At 54.1% G+C, this 19,668-nt stretch overlaps 1 protein-coding gene across 1 annotated transcript; it reads left to right on the plus strand.

The window, feature by feature from the left end:
* Positions 1-1,284: 1,284 nt before the first annotated feature.
* Positions 1,285-17,782, plus strand: PRMT2 (protein arginine methyltransferase 2). The gene is made up of 11 exons (XM_040986782.1): positions 1,285-1,389; positions 2,172-2,273; positions 4,070-4,174; positions 4,738-4,920; positions 7,220-7,381; positions 8,450-8,614; positions 12,634-12,809; positions 15,751-15,880; positions 16,328-16,464; positions 16,718-16,889; positions 17,681-17,782. Exons 2-11 carry the CDS (start codon positions 2,235-2,237, stop codon positions 17,711-17,713), a joined length of 1,302 nt encoding a protein of 433 aa, XP_040842716.1. The 5' UTR covers positions 1,285-1,389; positions 2,172-2,234; the 3' UTR covers positions 17,714-17,782.
* Positions 17,783-19,668: the final 1,886 nt, after the last annotated feature.

Here is a 19,668-nt window from a genome sequence, read left to right on the forward strand (position 1 = left end):
TTATTTTAAAGGCATAGAGAATATTTCTTCTGCTGATTCATTCCCCAAAAGGCTGCAACAGCCAGAGTAGGACCAAGCTAAAGCCAGGCGACCATAATGCCATTTTGGTCTCTCACTTGAGTGATAGGGGCACCTGCTGCTTTCCCAAGTGCATCAGCAGGGAGCTGGACTGCTCTGAACAGCCAGGACTCAAACTAGCACTCACACCGGAGGCCTGAGTGGCAGGAGCTGGCTTTACTTGCTGTGACCCAACACCCATCCCAAGACCTGTACTTCTGCCCTGGGCTCCTGCAGAGACCAGCTTTTCTCAACCCTGACAGACTAGCAGTTCTGGCTTGGGATTTTAGTGTCACACACCATGAGGCTCCAACCTTGTATAAACTTCTCCAGGCAGAGGGCTGGTGTGATCTCCACACAGGTCCAGCCTCGTCTGTCTCTTTTCCAATCCATCATGCTGGCCTACACAGGATCAGAAGGCCCTTCCTGACAGCTCCTGTGTACTGCTGATGAACATTGCCTGTGTCGGGCCTCAGCAGCTGCGCTGGGGGTCTGGGTGTAGTCAGCCGTTCACTAGATCCCACAGACAGACCATCGTGGACTCACTGATACTGAAATTCAAGTCACCACGCTGAAGGTAGGCTGTTAATCCGAAATCTGAGAGATCAGGAGTGGGTTGCGGGGTGGAGGCATGAAACCACATTTCTGAACAGGCCAAGCATAGCAGGCTCCAGTTGGTGGCGCTCTGCTTTTTCAGTTGCACAAGTAACTCTAGTTCCCTTTTTGTCGTTTCTGCTAGCTTTCACTGAGCTCTTGGCACACTCATTCTATTTTGTAGAATGGGGTGCTGCTTGGATCTGGACTGGAAGGCCAACGTCAGTTCAGACCAAATTGGCTGCAAACTCGTGTTTCGGCCACGTCTGCCTCTCTGGCGCCATGGCTGTTATGTACCGCCTTCCGGCAACGCCGCACTTGCCTTGAGGAAAGTTAATGGCTGCGTCGCCGCGCCAGGCCTGCCGGGGGACGAGGAAGGTCCGGAATGTCCGCCAGGAAACCCGGCGGGAACACGCTCCGCCCCATCTCGGGTCCGGCTCCCGCCCGGCGGCGCCCGAAGCCCAGAGCCTGGTCCTCACACGCCAAACCCGGCGGGTGCGCACTGCGCCTGCGCAGGTCCACGGCGGCCTTCGGGGGTGGGGCCAGAATGTACAGACTGCGCCTGCGCAGGCCGCCGTGGGTGGGGTTTTCTGAGGCCGGCCGGCGCACACGGCGCCTGCGCGGGACAAGGGTGGTGCCTCTGGCGCTGGGGGGGGGGGCACGCTGTGCCCCTCCGCACCCTGTGCCCATCCGTGCTGGGGAGCAGGGGCAGGACTGAGCAGAGGGAGCGCGGCTGAGGTAGGTGTGGCGGGTCCAGGGTGCTCCAGGCAGGATGTGTGGGCTGAGGGACTCTGCCCCTCGTGTGTGTCGCTGGCTGACTGAAGCTCTGTCGCCTTCTGGGACCTCAGCACCCTCCGTGTCCATAGTCCGCCTGGCGTCCAGGCGGCTGACCGCAAGTCCACGCCGGCCCCGCCCCGTCGGTGCCCCGCCCTTCCAGAGCCCCGCCCCCAGAGACCCCGGCTTTCCAGAGTCCCGCCCCTCCGATGCCCCACCCCCTGGAATCACCCCATCCTCCCCACCACTCCCTTTCTGGGCCGCGCCCCTCGAGGCCCCGTGCACTCCGGTCCCTGGCCGGCCTTCCCTGGGCACTTGCTTCCTCCGTGCCTTGGGTGGGTCCTCTCCGTGCCTTGCTGTCTGCCCCAGGACTTGGGTGGGTCCAGATTCCCGGAGGAATTAGCATGTATAGTTATAACGCAAACGCATCTTGCAGGAGAGTTCCTTTCTAGTTGGGAAACAGGGTAGGCCAGGGTCAGGCAGGAGAAGCTGGAGGGTGTGGGTCGCAGCCTGGAGGTGGGCTCCGGGTTCCTGGGTGAGGGTTAGCAGTCTGAGCAGAAGCCTTATTTGCCGCCATTTCGGGGTTGTTGCCATCTCCTTGAGGAGCTGCGATGAGAAAGTTCGTGTCCACACGAGGGCCACCACCGAAGTTTGTCTCTCTGTGGTGAGGGCCTTTTTCGTGTTCCTCAGAAGTGAAGCGTGTTTGATTGCCGAGCAGTGTTAACACACACTTCTCTCTCCCTCAGTGCACATGGAGAAGGAAATGAAATAATCCAGGCAGCAGGGATGAGGCAGAGCCCAAGGAAACCATGGCAATGTCAGGTGACTGCCTCGGGAGCGAAGCTCAGGTAATTCTGATGCTGGTGTTTAAGACTGCTTGAGAGCACCAGCTATGTCCAAGAAAGTGACCACCAGCACTTGGGTCGAAAGGATGCTGAGGTGACTAGATGTTGAGGTAAGAGTGGGTGCTGAGGTGAGGTGGATGCTGGCTGAGGAGAGCGTGGATGCTGAGGTGAGTGGATGCTGAGATGAGTGGATTCTGAGGTGAGGTTGGCACTGAGGTGAGAGTGGACACTGAAGTAAGAGTAGATGCTGAGGTGAGTGGAGGCTGAGGTGAGGTGGATGCTGAGTTGAGGTGGACACTGAGGTGAGTGGATGCTGAGGTGAGTGGATGCTGAGAAGAGTGGATGCTGAGGTGAGTGGATGCTGAGAAGAGTAGATGCTGAGGTGAGTGGATACAAAGGTGAGGTGAGAGTGGATGCTGAGGTGAGTGGACACTGAGGTAAGAGTGGATGCTGCGGTGAGAGTGGATACTGAGGTGAGTGGATACTAAGGTGAGGTGGACACTGAGGTGAGAGTGGACATTAAGGTGAGGTGGATGCTGAGGTCAGTGGACACTAAGGTGAGGTGGATGCTGAGGTGAGTGGATACTAAGGTAAGAGTGGCTGCTGAAGTGAGTGGCTGCTGAGGTGAGGTGGACGCTGAGATGAGGTGGATGTGATGGCGAGGTGAATGTCAGTGTGCCCCAGCATGCTGTGCGTGTGCATCTCCTGAGGACTAGGAGAGGTGAATGTCAGTGTGTCCCAACATGCTGTGCGTGTGCACCTCCTGTGGAGTGGGAGAGGTGAATGCTGCTGTACCCAGCATGCTGTGCGTGTGCACCTCCTGTGGACTAGGAGAGGTGAATGTCAGTGTGTCCCAGCATGCTGTTGCAGCTCTGGAGTTGGACACTGCCCTAATCCATGGCTGAGGCCACAGGAGGTTTAATTGTCTTCTCTGTGGACTCATATTTTCTTACATGTTTTCTGAAGTAAGCCTGAGTTATTTTGCTATTCAGGAAAGTTAAGACTTACATATGGAGCTGGGGTTAAAATGTGTGGCTTGAGATTCTGGGAACTCCAATGGGTGTCTTCCCGGCAGGTTTATTCTGGTGGTAAGTATTGATGGGACGGGGCCTGAGGATAGGACTTTCTCTGGACTCTGAGCGCAGTGTCTGCTCCCAGGCTCTGCTCACATGGTGGAGGTTTGGGCCGCTCACCACCTGCATGGCCCCCGGTGCTGCGTGTGAGTCAGACAAGGTCCCCAGAGCCAACACTTAAGAGATGTGATTTCCTTTCCTGGGCTGATGAACATTTTCCTAAACCATTGCTCATGGGACTGAGGGTGCCTCACCAGAGGGACACTCACGGGGCTGCCTTCTCTAGGCTTCCTGGCCTGATTGAAGATCCAGATCCTTTTAGATTGTAGGTGGAGTGAAGGCAAAGATGACCCAGGTGGTGTCTCATGAATACCTAGCCACTTGCAGCTTTTTCATCTTCTTGAAAGCAGGTTCAGTCTCCAATGCCTGCATCAACCACGCTGGGCCAGTGTGAAGCTAGAAACACTGTCTGGGTCTCGCACAAGGGTTATCGGGGCCCAAGTACTTGAGCCATGATCTGTTGCCTCCCAGGGTGTGCTTTAGCAGGAAGCTGGATCAGAAGTGAAGGTGTGGGGGCTTGAACTGGAACTTTGATTACGCCGCATTATCTCTGTCATGTTCAACCTGCAAGTAACGGCTGTGTCCCAGGCACAGACAGCCTGCCAAAAAGAAGAAAGAGGAGTTCCTCCAGGGTCCTGTCCTTGTGCTGTGCTTGACTCTGAGCAGGAAGAAGAAGCTGTGCAGGCCAGCGAGGCAGAGCTCCTGCAGGAGGGAGTGCAGCCGGAGGAGTTCATTGCCATTGCAGACTACGCCGCCACTGATGAGAACCAGGTAGCCATGTGACCTTCTGTTGTGTGGGCCTCAGCAAGTTCTGTGGCAAGTTTGTAGGCATCCTACCAACAGTCTGCAAAGTGGTACTCAGATTAGGGCCACACAGGCCCCGTGTGTGACCCTCACTTTCCAGTCCAGCAAAGTTTGACCCCTAGAGGATGGAGTGGGGATGGTCAGCAGAGGGAGGGGCACCTGTCCACTCTGTGGTGGTTTCCAGCCCACCCAGCTGGGTAGGGAAGAGGTTGCAAACACAGAAGGAATGTCAGCTGGCTGCAGCATCCCCTGCTCAATGACAGGAAGCCTCCCTGACAGCAGAGCTTGGTCACGGCGAGGAATGCCGTGGTGAGCGGTTTGAAACCATCGATCCTTTTCTGCGAGTCCTCTGCTGGGCCGATGCTCCACATATGCCTCCGAGTCCTGTCGCTGTCACAGGTTGTCAGTTGCAGTAGTTAGGGTTCCATCTTGTAAATCACTGGGATGTCGTCACCAGCAAAGGGGATTTGTCACTGCACCACAATTGAAATGCCTGTTCCAGTGAACGTGTTCTGTCTTTTCTTCTTCAGCTTAGTTTCTTGAGAGGAGAGAAAATTCTCATTCTGAGACAGACGACTGCAGACTGGTGGTGGGGTGAACGAGCCGGCTGCTGTGGGTACATTCCGGCGAACCACGTGGGCCGGGCCGTGGAGGAGTACGACCCCGAGGACACGTGGCAGGATGAGGAGTACTTCGGCAGCTATGGGACTCTGGTATCAGCCCCACATTCCCTGGCTCCTCCCTCTAGTTTGGGTTCTGATATTTCAGCAGTACTTTGGGTGCTGCTTGTGCTGGTTGTTCAGAGCAAGGCTCGCAAATGCTGGTCTTAGGGAGCCATGGGGTCTGTGTACCCGCTCCCCTCAATCCTGCCATTGTTGCGTGAAGGTAACCATGGACAACACGGCCCCGAGTGTGGCTCAAGACACTGGGGTTTGAATTTCTTGTACTTTTCGTGTGTCACAATATCTTTGGACTTGTAAACATTATTCTTGGCTTGGCAGCCTTGCAACAGTAGGTGGTGGGTGGGACCTGGGCTTTGTATGCCTACCCCTGATGTAGAAAGCATTTGGGGCATTGGGTTATGAGGTTTTCTCCGTATTTCAAGATATAGTGAATTCACTTTAAAATAGAATGAGATAAATTATGTAAGTCAGCGATCAGCAGTACTTCAGACATCCCGTGCTTTGATGTTTTTCTTCTGTGGAGAAGGGCCTGTCTTGTTGCTGACATGGCCTGTCGGCAACACTGCCTACATTGAAAATTAGATAAAAACAGCCATTACTTGCAGGTTGAACATGACAGAGATAATGCGGCGTGAGTGTGTGCAAGGTTGATTCAGTCAGAGTTTAAAAGGCCATAGGAAAAGGTGTGTTTGGGCCAGGTGCTTGTCACAGTGGTTCAGACACCAGGAAGACACCTGTGTCCCACAGTGGACGGCCTGGCTCCCTGACTCCAGCGTCCTGCTGCTGCAGACCCTGGAAGGGGCAGTGAGGGCTCAGGTGACTGGATTCCTGCCACCACACCAGAGACCTGCATGGTGTTTCTGGCTCCTGCCTTTGGACCGGGCCCAGTCTCGGCTGTGGCAGGGTATTTGGGAACTGAACCAGTGTACGGGAGTTCTGTCTGCCTTTCTCTTTTCATCTCCTGAATAAATAATTTCAAAAGGTGAGTGCATATAGAAGTTAGGAAACTCTGAGCGTAGTTCAGCTGGTGCCGTGGGGACTGCGACTGTTGAAGTGTGAGAGGGAGGCCTGTGCCGGTGTGGCGGGGCAAGACACTGGTGCCACCTGCTGAATCACTGGATTGGTAAGCTGAGCGCACTTCCTGGTGCGCTCTTTGTGGGGATGCTGTGTCTCAGTGAAAAGTGCTGCAATTGCTGATTGTGTACGTGGTTAGAGCTCTCACCCAGCAAGAAGCAGCCTCAGCGAAAAGCAGTCACCTTCCCTGCTCTGCAGCCCCGAGCTGGGCCTCGCACATGGACACTCCTTTGCCCCATGGTTGCTGTAGGAAGGACACTTGGCTTTGGCTTTGTGTCCCCCATCCAGCTTCCTACCACCTGCCCTCAGTTGTTTGTTCTAAGGTGATGTCCTTAGGAGGAGCCATAAGGGGTCTACAAGGGCCTGTCTTGCTCTCCTATTTGGTAGTGTGACCTTGGTGGGTGTGGGGGTTCTAGAAGGTAGGTCGGTGTTGGCCCCACCCCCTCCTGCTGTTAGGAACTTGTGTGAGCTGTGCTTTCTGTATTGTGAGTCTGCTGGGGAGCAGGTCTGACCACTCTGCTGAGCCCTCTGCCTTCTCAGGGACTAGTCACTTCTCATGTGAGTGTCCTCGAGGGTTGGATGTTTTTCCACTGAGCCTGTGGCTGGGAACTCTGCTCCCCTGAGGGCTAGCAAGGGTGAGTGCCCTTCCCCAGCTGCAGGTGAGTGCTTTCTGAGCACACGAGGGACAGGCTTCCTGCAGCAAGGGAGGCCTGGGGCTCTGCCCACCTCCTCCAGCCTTCTCCTTGTGGTGGTGGGAGATGCCACCTCCGTGGTCTCAGGGAGGCCTGAGTCAGAGAGGTCGCACTGTGCCTCTGTCTCCAGCGTGCCACCCAGAGAGGAGCAGGGAGAAGCTGCAGGCAGCTGCTTCCTGAACTCCAAAGATGTAGTTACTTATTTGAAAGGCAGAGTAATGGAGATGGAGCTTCCATCTGCTGCTTACTCCCCAGATGGCTACACTGACTAGGCTGCTAACCAGGAGCCTGGAGCTCCATCTGGATTTCTCACGTGGGTGCAGGATTCCAAGCACTTGGACCATTAGCAGGGAGTTGGTATGGAAGGGAGCAGCCAGGCCTGGACCTGCCCAGGTTTCAGGTGGTGGCTCAGCACACTTTGCGCAGCTCTGGCCCCTCCCTCTGCTGTCTTCATGCTGAGTTCTGCTCTTGTTTAGTGTGGGGTGCTGGAGCTCTGAGCATCAGCTCAGCAGACCTGGGGTCAGCTCTAGGCCTACCGTCCCTTCAGTGTGTGTTTCCTGCAGAAGCTGCACCTGGAGATGTTGGCTGACCAGCCTCGCACAACCAAGTACCACAGCGTCATACTGCAGAACAAAGAGGCCCTGGAGGGCAAGGTCATCCTGGACGTTGGCTGTGGAACTGGGATCATCAGCCTCTTCTGTGCCCACTATGCACGCCCCAAGGCAGTAAGTCCAACGCCAACGTGTCTCTGGACACTGGGGCCAGAGCAGCTGGGAGTTAACCAGGGGGCCATGTGGATGTGAGGACTCACTGACCGCTCCTTGGTCTTGGTGAATGTCCTAATGTGAGGGTTCATGCAGACCAAGCCCCTAGAGGCTGTTATGTTACATCAGCTGAGGAGGTCCCAAAGGAGCTGTGGGCAGGTGTGTCCACCCAGCACAGTTCCCTGTGAGCTGTGGGTAGGTGTGACCACTCAGCACAGTCCCCTGTGAGCTGTGGCAGGTGTGTCCCGCTAGCACTGTCTCCTGTGAGCTGTGGCAGGTGTGTCCCCCAGGCACTGTCTCCTGTGAGCTGTGGGTAGATGTGTCCTGACCCAGTACTGTCCCCTGTGAGCTGTGGCAGATGTGTTCACCCAGCACTGTCTCCTGTGAGCTGTGGCAGATGTGTTTACCCAGCACAGTTCCCTGTGAGCTGTGGCAGATGTGTTCACCCAGTACTGTCCCCTGTGAGCTGTGGCAGGTGTGTCCCCTAGGCACTGTCTCCTGTGAGCCGTGGGTAGATGTGTCCACCCAGCAGATTTTCAAGAACTGCTCTTGTTCTACCCGGTAAGGGTGCCACCCCAAGACAGTGTGCTTCTTTCCTTACCTTCAGAGTGATATGCCTGACATGTGGGTGCTGTACTAGTGTATTGGGTGGAACCTGTCTCCCTGATGTGGGGGTGACTTAGGAGTGACATCACAGAGTTCCTGAGGCGCTGTATTCGTGTCAAGGGGAGTGATGACCCAGTGTGCAGGGAGTTACCTGACATGGAGTTGACATCCCAGAGTGCTGGGAGACCCATACAGTGTCACCCTCTCAGGCAGTCTGATGGGCATGCCTGATTGGTACTTCCCTAAGCCCTCAGAGCCCTAGCCTGGAATAGTCCTGCACTGGCCCAGCTGCTCTCAGAGGGCCAGGACTGCTGGTGATTGAGAGTGGACTTGCTGGGCAGAGGCCTGGGCCTGCCCTCATGCCCTACAATCCCTGTACTACCAGTTGTGAGAACTGACCCCACTGATGGTGCCCACGTGCAGGTGTATGCGGTGGAGGCCAGTGAGATGGCACAGCACACAGGCCAGCTGGTCCTGCAGAATGGCTTCGCTGACACTATCACCGTGTTCCAGGAGAAGGTGGAAGAGGTGGTACTGCCCGAGAAGGTGGACGTGCTTGTGTCTGAGTGGATGGGGACCTGCCTGCTGGTAAGGGGAGGACTGAGGGGGTGGGTGTGGAATGGAGGGGGTCCTGCCTGCTGGTGAGGGCAGGGCCATGGGAGTGAGGTGTGTAGCAGGCTTGGGCCAGGCACAGTGCTGGCAGGGGTGTGGGAGTGAGGTGGGTAGCAGGCTGGGGCTCGGGCCAGGCACAGTGCTGGCAGGGGTGTGGGAGTGAGGTGGGTAGCGGGCTGGGGCTCGGGCCAGGCACAGTGATGGCAGGGGTGTGGGAGTGAGGTGGGTAGCGGGCTGGGGCTGGGGCCAGGCACAGGGATGGCAGGGGTGTGGAAGTAAGGTGGGTAGCGGGCTGGGGTAGGTGTGGTCAGGTGCCACCCTGGTCTCAGACTCTGAAATCTCCCCAGTTGTTTGATTGGCAAGGGGGTGGTGGTGCAAGTGTCTCCTGTGGCCTGAGCTCAGGGTGTGGTTTTCAGCTGGTGCATGAAGTGTGGGTGTGATGGAGCTGAGCCAGAGGGGATGGGGCCTGGAAAAAATGGACCCTTGTGCATGGCCTGTGCTGCAGTAGCGTCAGATGGGTTAAAGAAGAAGGAGCAAACAGCAGCTGCTATATTATTCTACTGTTGGGGTAAAAAAGGCTCTGCTGAGAATAGACCGTATAAACAAGTGGGGAACTGTTTGACTCAAGCACTCTACCTGTGAGTGGATCTGTACTGCATTGGGGGATGAATGAACCAGGAAAGAATCTCGGCATATCTGGCCGAGCGCCTCAACAAGGTGACAAGAGAACCCCAAGCACAGCGCGGTGGAGAGGGGCTGGGAGTGAGAAGGAAGGCAGCTGGGGACACAGCAGTGCTTGTTGCATCAGAAACTGAGGAAGTGGCGTGAACGTCTCAGACCCTTCTGCTGATGCGTCGCTGCGGGACATGCCCTTGGCCATCACCTGCACACTCCTAGGTGTGGCCGGAGCAGCTTCGTGAAGGAAAATAGGCCAGAATCTCAAAAAGCATTCATGGCAGTGCCAATAAAGTAGGAAAAAAAAAAAAAAGAAACCCTACAAACAGTAGAAATGACAGCTCATGTGATTGTAGTAGAAATGATTCTAGAAAGATCTTTAACACTTAGGAGAAAGGTGGTGACATGGTGCTGTCTTGAAGGAAAGTACGAGGAGTGTGCAGGCTGTGATTCCAGGTTGGAATTCTGCGTCATGACTTAAGCTGCTCCCGGGTCAGCGCTGGAGCTGTGAGGTTGTGCGGGCACCCTGCGTGACCAGGACTCGGGGCCCGGCTGGGCTTGTCATCTCCCTCTGCTTCTCTCCTTTGGAATCTGCCAAGACTTGTCGTTCTGCCAGGCTGAAAAGTCTTCTGGAAGAGGAAGTGTCTCTAAAGTTGTGGAATTCAAGGCTGGAACCCTTCAGGGCAGAAATCTTCAAGCCTTCAGCACCTTCAGCAAGAAAATGCTGCGCGTGCGAAACAGTTACCAGAGCAGGGAACACCACCCAAGCCAGCCTTGCCCTAATACCAAACCAAAGTTAGTACAAAGTATGAAAACTTGTACTCAGTAATCCTCACGAACACAGATGTAAACATCTGCAGGAAAATATTAGGGAACTTCATTCACTGAGATACAAAACGGAAAAAGAACAGCACAACAGAGATTAAGAATTCAAAACTATTGAGAATCTGTCAGTGTAATCACCTTACTAGCCTGAAGAAGCAAAGTCACGTGATCATGGCAGTGAACACAGAAAATGAAAATTTCAACATTGGTTCAAAATTGTATCAGATTTGCTAATAAAATCCTCAGTGGACTGGGGACATAACTCCATCAAGGACGTCGCCCAAGGGTGTGCAGAGATTGCGTTTGCACAGTACTCAGCCGTTGTACTCGTAACAAGGAAAATAGTCAAGCCGCCCTGCATCCAGAAACCAGGACCGTCTCTGCAGAAAACAGCAAAGAACCTGGGGACATCCCAGGACTAGCGAATGTGGACAGCATGGTCACCTGCTGTCGCATGTGGGTGTCCTGGCCGTGCAGTACGTACCGAGAGCACAATCAGGTGACCAGGGTCTGTGTGCTGCAGGCTGTGAGATGCTGACGAGGTCAGTCACAGAAGACCCGAGTGACCAAGGCTGTGCGAGGGGGTCATGTGGGAAGCTCAGCCCTTGGAGGCCTTGGTTCTCATGGTGAACCATAGACAGCACAGCTTAGGCAACACTTCCTTTCTGTAGACACAAACAAGCTCATTCAAAGGAAGGAACTAGAATAGAAGATTGTATTTAGTTGAAAGGCAAGAGTTGTAGCAAAAAAGACCTTCTATCTTCTGGTTTACTCACCAAATGGTTGCAATGGCTGGGCCAGGCTGAAGCTATGAACCTGGAACTCCATTTGTGTGCGTGCAGGGTCCAAGCACTTAGGTCCTCCTCTGCTGCTTTCCCAGGTGCATTAGCCAAGAGCCGGACCAGAAGTGGACCATTCAGCGGGGTCCACTGCGGAGCTGTGATGTGGCATCCCAATTGGACCTCCGTTCAAGTCCGGGCTGTTCCATTTCTGATCCAGCTCCCTGCTGGTGTACCTGGAAATGCAGTAGAGGTTGGCCGAGAGTGTGGGAGGCCTGGAGGAGCTCAGGCCAGCCCAGCTCTGGCCATTGTGGCCATCTGCGGAGTAAATGGGTGGATGGAAACCCTCAGTCTCCATCTCTCTAACTCTGCCTTTCAAATGTAAGTAAGTCTTAAAAGAAAAGATTTGCTAGAACTTGAGCTGGTTTCCAGCTCTCCCCAGATTTCTTGCTCTTCTTTTCCATCCAGCGCTTCATTTTTGCTGATAGCAATCTTAAAAATGACAAATTTGGAAGAATTGCATATAAGTTTAATATTCCTTATTGAAGTGCTTGGTACCAGAAGTGTTTTGAGTTTCAAGATGTCTTAGGGCCCGGCATTTTAGTCCAGTGGTTAAAGCCCTCGCCATGCATGCACTGGAATCCTGGCAGCCCTGCTTGCCATCCAGCTCCTTGTTTGTGGCTTGGGAAAGCAGTGGAGGACGGCCTAAAGTCTTGGAACCCTGCATCTGCAAGGGAGACCTGGAGGAAGTTCCTGGCTCCTGGCTTCAGATCGGCTCAGCTTCAGCTATTGTGGCCATTTGGGGAGTGAATCATAAGATGAAGGATCTTCCTTTCTGTCTCTCCTCCTCTCTGTATATCTGACTATCCAATAAAAATAAAGAAATCTTTAAAAAAGAAGTCTTAGATTTTGGAGTATTTGCCGCTTCCCCATGTGAGAGCCAAACACTTGCACCTGACAGGTGCGTGTGCGTGCCCTGACCGCCTGGAGGAAAGCGGTGTTAGCTGGCCCTTCTGGTCTGGGTTTCCTTGTGGTTAGTTGTGTTGATATTCCAGCTTTGCACACTGAACTTGTTGTGTCTCTTACCAAAGATGGCAGGGCCCCCTGCCTAAGCCTTGACTGCCTGGAGACTCTGAGGCTGCGGGGTCTGTCCCTGGGGCCCTCTCCCCACCCTCCCCCCACCCCCCCGTTCCGCACAGACAGCTTGGTCTCTGAGACAGCCTTGGACTTGTGGGGTGGCTTTCTGGACCCAAGCGCTACAGCATGTGGCGCTGGTCACCTGACTTCCAGGGCTTGAAGGTGGTGAGAGCAGTGAGGCAACCCCAGGCCAAACCAGCAACGTGTCCCACAGTAAGGGTACTCAGACAGACCTCTGGGTGCTGAGAGAACTCCTGGCTGTGGACTTCTTCAGTGTGGGGGATGCGGGAAGGCCTCCCCTGTGTTCCCATGCGTGTCCACAGGGCAGACTTGGGAGGTGTCACACACTGGGTATCAGTGCCCGCGTTCCACAGTGAGGACCCTTAGCTACTGCTGACCTCTGGGTGCTGAGAGCTTCTGGCTTTGGGCCTCCTCCCTCATCCCCCGTGACAGGGATCTGGGAAGTCATCCTCTGTGTTCTCATGGGTGGTGTCACACACTGGGTGTTGATGACCGTGTCCGGCGGTGTCATACAGCCCTGGTGACATGCAGTTCCTGTGTATCTGTCCCTCCCTGCAGTTTGAGTTCATGATCGAGTCCATCCTGTTTGCCCGGGACGCCTGGCTGAAGGAGGATGGGGTCATGTGGCCGAGCTCGGCCGCACTGCACCTCGTGCCCTGCAGTGCTGACAAGGACTACCACAGCAAGGTGCTCTTCTGGGACAATGCCTACGAGTTCAACCTCAGCGCGCTCAAGTAAGGCCCACGTGGGAGGGGAGGCTGTAGGAGTCCAGCCAGGGTCTGCTCCTCCATGCTTGGCTGCCCCCTCAGTGCGTGGTGGCTGTGCTGAGTAGCCCAGGGTGTGTCTACTGCTCCCTGCTCCAGAGGTGATGCCCAGTGGGAGGACTGAGGGAAACAGAGTAGGACTGGGCAGGACAACTGGGGTGGGACATTCCCACACACTCTGCCTACAGGTGTTCCCCTGATGGAATGCACTGATTCTGATCATGCAGTCCGCTTGGAGAGCCCACCCAAGCGCATGTGGTGGGAATGTCTCCGCCATCTGAGTTCCCCAATGCAGCAGACAGGCAGATGGCATCTGCAAAGTAAGCACAGGCCGACAGAGCAGGCACTCACTTCTGCCAGAAGCTGTGGCACTGTGTGTGCTGGCAACACTGTCCTGGGAGTTAGCTTCCTGAGCTCTGGCTCTTAGGGAAATTGGCTGCTTGTGGAAGGAAGAACCCTTATTTATGCTGGAGGTACCAACCTGGGACCCTCCACAAAGACTGGATGTCGCTGACCCGCAGCAACACTACCGATGAGGCTCACTCTTGAGGGTCTGGGGAAAGCCGGAACCGCAACCGGACCCGTTATTGCCAAAAGTGGCTGCATTTATACCCTTCTCTCCACTGCCTTTATCCCAGTTAGTCTCAGCTTTTCTCCCTGCTTCTCTAGCCCTGTCTCCGCTACTTTCCTCCCTGTTCTCCTTGTAGGCCTTATTGTTTCGTACTGCTTTTGTACCCCTCTCTGCCGCTTCTCCCTGTATGCCTTAGCTTTTCCACCCCTCTCTGCTGCCCCGTTCTTCTCGTTCTGTCCGTCGTTCTCTCCCCATCTTTTTCCTCTTCGTCCCCCTCCTTAGCTTTTACCAGCTGCTTTTATACCGTTCACCAATCACTTCTCCCCGTGGGTCCACTTGGCATTACCTGATAGGCCAGTAGCAATGACATAATCGCAGCGAGGGCATCAGCCTATCCCTGTAACTTCCTGTTTACCTGCTGGCGAGACCAACCCCGCCTCCTGGCCCTGGCCCAGCCGCCATCCTGCAATGGCCTTTCCTATACTGGGGAGCAGCTTCGGCACCCCGCTCCCCACAACTGGGCCCTAATGACCCCCTGTCCCCATCGTTCATAGAGCAGATGCGTGAGCAAGCATGTGGGGGTCCTAGGCTAATACCCAGCGGTCAGCTTTTGACTGAGTTGTTAGGACCAGCATCTCAGCAGCCTTGTATACCTGACTGTGTTAGGGTCAGCGTCTCAGCAGCCTTGTCTTTATCTGACTGTGTTGTTTATGTGATGTGTGGTTTCTTGGTAAGTGACTATGTGTTTTGCATGTGAGCCTGGTTTTTGCCCACAAGCAGGCTGGTTTCTACTTTAACACCCTCTTCAGTGGGCTTCAGGTTTCCGTGGGAGGTGACACCCCGACGAGGCCTGATGGTGAGGGAGGTCCTGCTCAAAGAGCAAAGGCACAGAGGATGCAAGCTCTGTTCTGTGATACCAGTGCCATGGGGAGCAGGATGTTGTGCCCTTCTCGAATGTTCCAGAACCTGGGGAAGTGGCACTGGGAGAGGCTGCAGGTGTGAGAGCAGATGCATTCGGACTGACACGGAATGGACAGATGTGAAAAAACAAGGTGACCTTGAGGCGTGTATGTCAGATATTGGCACTCGTTGGTAGCCTGTGAGGCAGGAAGCGTGGGAATCAGAAAAGAGCAGACAGGGCCTGGTGCTGTGCTGTGGTGGTCCAAGCTGCCGCCTGTGGCTCTGGCATCCCACATGGGCACCAGTTAGAGTCCCAGCTGCTCCTCTTCCATCCGGCTCCCTGCTGATGGCCTGGGAAAGCAGTGGACGAGGGTCCTAGTACCACCTGGGAGGCCCAGAGGAAGTTCCTGACCTGGCTTCCGCCTGGCCCATCTGGGGACTGAACTTGCTTGCTCCTTCCCTCTCTGCTTGTGTGGAAGCTGACTCTCTCTCATTTCTCCCAGTATTTGTGACTCTTCCAAATAAATTTAAAAAATCCCAAAAAACTAAGTGAGCAAAAGCATAGCTATAAAAGGTTGTCTTGACGTTACTTGACAGATCTTAGTGTGAGGGAGGGAAAAGATGAATAGCGAAGTGAAACCATAGCAAATCACTTGGAGAGCACATCATAAATAATAAAAGTAGCTGTAATATTTCAAGAATTATAATGCTACTAGCAATTAAAATACACATTAAAATAGTGCTATCTGGAAAGATATCTGGATGATTAAAACCAGGGCAAGTTTAAGGGACTCCTACCGTGATGCCGTGTTGGAGGCCGTGTGTGGTGTGCCTGGAGCTGTGGGGCCAAGGAGCTGAGTCCCAGGTCCAACCCGCAGTGCAGCCGCAGCCTGGGAGTCCTGGAAAAAGGTGGCCATCCCTAGGAAAATGACTAAGTCTCTGTGTGTTATCTGACAGTGCCCTGAGTCTTGAGGACTACGTGGTGATTTCAGCAAAGGGTTTTAGTCAGAAGAGCCTGCTGTGCAGAAGGGCTTCTGTGTTGCATTAGTAAATACACATTTACATGCGTGGTGTGGGGCAGAGTAAGGATGCCACGGTGCTAAGGCAGAGCATAGAGGGTTAGCTTGTCATTTTCCGATCTGCTTGTACATTTGTCACTTTTTGTATCACAGACTATTCAGAAAGAGAGATGTGTAACGGTTTCATCAAAGCTTGCACCTTTCTGTTATTTCACAGTGATGCCACTGTGGCCGGCCCTGTGATGAGTGCAGGATGTGGGGTACATGGGGGTCCTTGGGGCTCAGTCTCTGGGAGAGGGCATGGCCGGGGCCTGGGGAGCACAGTGCTGCCACTGTCAGGGGTGTCACAGTTACACACATGTGCTTCAAGCCAAGGATGTCTGTGTAATTTTGATCACTGTCTTTGGCCTTTCCCCCGCAGATCTTTAGCCATTAAGGAGTTTTTCTCAAAGCCCAAGTACAATCACATTCTGAAGCCAGAAGATTGTCTGGCTGAGCCGTGCACCATCCTGCAGCTGGACATGCGGACAGTGCAAATCTGCGACCTGGAGGTGAGGCGAGAGGCGGCCTGTAGTGGGCCGTGCAGTGCTGGGTGCGCTGAGGGAATCTTCCAACCTTCTGCTACCAGTTTTCCCTTTTACTCCTGCTGTTCTGTCATTGCCATTCATATTTCGGCATCATTTTCTTTATAATCACTTTGGCATTTTCAGCTGCTCTTAGGTTGATATTTCATATTCTCAGCCTCTGCAGAATCAGATTGCATTCTGTGTTATTGTGGCACAGTGCTGGAACTAGATGTTTTTGCAGAGTATTCCCCAGGAGTTGGGGAGTCACGGGCCTCTGTGGAGTTGGTGGGCAGCCCTGGGCTCACATGTGTGGGGCTGTGGGCCTCAATGGAGGTGGTGGGCGGGCCTGAGCTCACGCGTGTGGGGTTATGGGCCTCGGTGGAGGTGGTGGGCGGGCCCGGGCTTACATGTGTGTTGTGTGCTTGAGCGCAGACCATGCGGGGTGAGCTGCGCTTTGACATTCAGAAGGCGGGCACCCTGCACGGCTTCACTGCTTGGTTCAGCGTGCACTTCCAGAGCCTGGAGGATGGCCAGCCACCGCAGGTGCTGAGTACCGGCCCGCTGCATCCGTGAGTCAGGAAGACAATGCCTGTGGAGGGCGAGGCAGAGTCCCACTCTGCCCTGTGCGGCCTGCCTCAGTCACCTGTGGGATACCCTCCCGCTGAGCAGACCTGCTGTGGAAGAGCGGACTTGTCACACCCCAGCACACAAGAGGGGCTTCCCCTGGGCATTTTGGGGGCGGGCATGGAGACCCTGTGGCTCTTGCCCTGGGGGCTTCCCTTGCCTCAGTGGCTACCCTTGATGCCTGCTTGTCTCCTGTAGCACCACACATTGGAAGCAGACACTATTCATGATGGATGACCCAATACCCGTGCAAGCAGGAGACGTGGTCACAGGCTCAGTGGTGCTGCAGAGAAACCCCGTGTGGAGAAGGCACATGTCAGTGGCCCTCAGCTGGGCGGTCACCTCACCACAAGACCCCACATCTCAGAAGGTTGGAACTCTGGCTGGGGCGTGCATTTGGGGGCGCAAGTCTGGGTAGGAGTAGGCAGCAGGTTTCCAGAAGGTATCTTGGTTGAGTGCTGGGAGTAAATCTCTACTGCCTGGCCCGAGTACAAAGGGCTGTGCGAGGGGCTGGGCTGTGCGAGGGGCTCCTTGTGAAGGACGCTCCATTGAGAGAGGGCTTGGGGGCTGTGACAGGGAGTTCAGGGACTGTGCTGGGGTTTCAGCTATGAGAGGGTGCTCAGGTGTGATGGGTGCTCAGCTGTTGGGGAGCATGGGGGCTGTAATAGGGTGCTCAGCTATGAGAGGGTGCTCAGCTGTGAGAGGGGCTCCACTGTGATGGGGACTCAGCTGATGGGGAACATGGGAGCTGTTATGGGGGGCTCAGCTATGATGGGGGTCCACTGTGGGGAGGGGGCTCAGGGCTGTGCCTCCAGCTGCGAAGTGGGGTGGGGTGTGCTCATGGGTGGGGCTGTCAGCACCCACCTCTTCAGCTGCCCTTTGTCCTGGCTGTACATCTCAGATGTTGCCAATAGAGGGCCATCTTCCCTTGGACTTGGGATAACCTGGGAGACAAAAACAAAACAAAACAAACAAACAAACAAAACCCACAAAAACCGGTTTCTCTTTTGTTTAATACTTGTTTTGTGCTTTGTGGTTGGTAAGTTGATGTTAAGTTTAAATGTGTGTCAATTAGAAAACATTCTGTACCTGCATATTGCATTGCTAGGAAACCCTACTTGTTAACTGAACGGAAACGATTGGTTGGTGTCTGTCTTTCAGGTTGGAGAGAAAGTCTTCCCCATCTGGAGATGACAGCTGTGTGGTCCACGATCCTCCTGCCTGCAGGGCACGCGGGGCCCTGGGTGACCCTACCGAGCCCTGCCCATGCCCTGCCCACGTCCTGCCCAGAACCTGACCCCTAGAATAGGCTGTTCCCAGGTGTGTGCCCAGGGGACGTGCAGATCATGGCTCGGTGTTGCTGGGCTAAGTCCAGTCCTGAACCCTTGGACGCATGCACCTCCACTCATGAATCTGGGACAGTGACGTTGCCACATTGTGTGTTGGTGGTGTCCTTGCTGCATTGGCCCATCCACTCAGTGCCATGTAGGATTCTGTGGGACTGTGTGGGAGGCAGAGCCACTCTGGGTGTGGGAGACAGTGGCACACGTGGTGGGCTCTGCATGGGATAGTCCAGTGTGTAGGCATCTTCCCAGTAAATTTTGTGCTGGTGTATTGTATGTGACCAATACATATTTTTTAATGAACTAATAATGTGTGTGCTCTATCCTGTACATACATGCCATCATGCTGTATGCCTCTAACCTTCTCTCACTATTGGGAAGAAACTTCCACATCTGTGGATGCAAAGCTGTAATTTTTCTTTTCTGTATTTCATTAGTAAGATTTTGCTGAAAAAAAAATTATATGCTGACAACTGCACTGTTCTTGAATGTATAGGTGGATACTATGTCAGTGCGGGCAGTCCCCTGTGCCCCTTGCCTGCTGTGCCCAGCCTTGCAGCACAGTGGCTGCTGCACCTGGTGTGAGACCTCACGTGGGTGGGTTGCTCTTGGAATGCTCCCTGATGGAGACTGTGTAGATCAGTGTCACAGTTGATTCCTCCACAGCTGTGGGTAGGCATCTTGTTTCATTCATGTCATGTTCCAGCATGTGGCCACAGTTGATCTGACACAGTCCCAGTATTTGGCCTTTAGGCTGAAGTAGCACGTGAATGCTGGGTCTGCCTCTTATTGCACTTTCACGGGCGTTTCAGTTGACCTGAAACTCTGTCCTGACACCATTGGGAAGCATCTGTTCCTCCCAGGCAGGATTAGAGTCCCACGTTCCTTGTTGTACTAAGTGCTGTGGTTCCCATCTGACCAATTCTGGTGGGCATCTGGACTTAATGCACTGTTCCCCGAGACTACACATTTCAATGCATTTACTGTTTATGTGGATCTATTTTTTTCTGAACTGCTTATTCAAGTCTTCTGCTCACTCTGTTGTTAGGACCATTAAACTGGTTTTGCAGATGTTCTTCAATGTAATCTGGTTAGGAATCTCTTATCAGAGAATTTTCTTTGCAAATATCTTCTCTCATTCTGGGGCTTGTTTCTCATGGTCCTGGCTGTTGAAGTAGAATGGGCACTGAAGACAGGACACCAAAGCCAGGTATCATGCTTGTTCAGTATTGATTTATTTTGAAAGATGTATTTATTTATCTGAAAGGCAGAATTAGAGACCTTCCAAGCTCTAGTCCATTCCCTTAGTCGTCGTAACAGCCCCAAAAGCAGGAGCCTGGAACTCCAGGTTAGCCTCCCAGGTGGGTGGCAGGGGCCCAAGCTCTTGAGCTGTGTTCTGCTGCCTTTTCAGGCTCATTAGCGGGAGTTGGTTTGGAAGTAGAGTAGCTGGGACATGAGCTGGTGCTCATGTGGGACGATGGTATCCAAGGGCATCTTCCTTTGCTGGGCTGCAACGCAGGCTCTGGGGATTGTGTGAAATGGGGAGAAATGATGGTGCCAGGGGATGTGGGATTGCTGCTTTTCATTGGTTTTGAGTGTAGTCTTTGGCAAATTGAGCAGGGTTTCCCCCTGTTGGCCTTGGGACATGAGCTTCCCATTGATGATAATGAATCAAGTGCAGAGGGTGGTGCTCATGGGACCCATGTGCCTACAAGCTGCCGGGACAAGAGCCCGGGCTCCAAGGGGTGATGGCAACCACCACAGCCCCCTTCTACCAGAGCAGGTCACCAGCCTTGAAAAAGGGCA

This window comes from Ochotona curzoniae, unplaced genomic scaffold, assembly GCF_017591425.1.
Source record: "Ochotona curzoniae isolate NIBS_2020 unplaced genomic scaffold, NIBS_Ocur_1.0 contig_4516, whole genome shotgun sequence".
In the NCBI taxonomy this organism is placed as follows: Eukaryota; Metazoa; Chordata; class Mammalia; order Lagomorpha; family Ochotonidae; genus Ochotona; species Ochotona curzoniae.

Bases quoted from the DNA above. Each gene is read 5' to 3' on its own strand.
- PRMT2 (XM_040986782.1), top strand. From the start codon at position 2,235: ATGGCAATGTCAGGTGACTGCCTCGGGAGCGAAGCTCAG. The intron at 7,382-8,449 runs GTAAGTCCAACG...GCCCACGTGCAG, and splicing joins ACTATGCACGCCCCAAGGCA to GTGTATGCGGTGGAGGCCAG. The intron at 12,810-15,750 runs GTAAGGCCCACG...TTTCCCCCGCAG, and splicing joins TTCAACCTCAGCGCGCTCAA to ATCTTTAGCCATTAAGGAGT.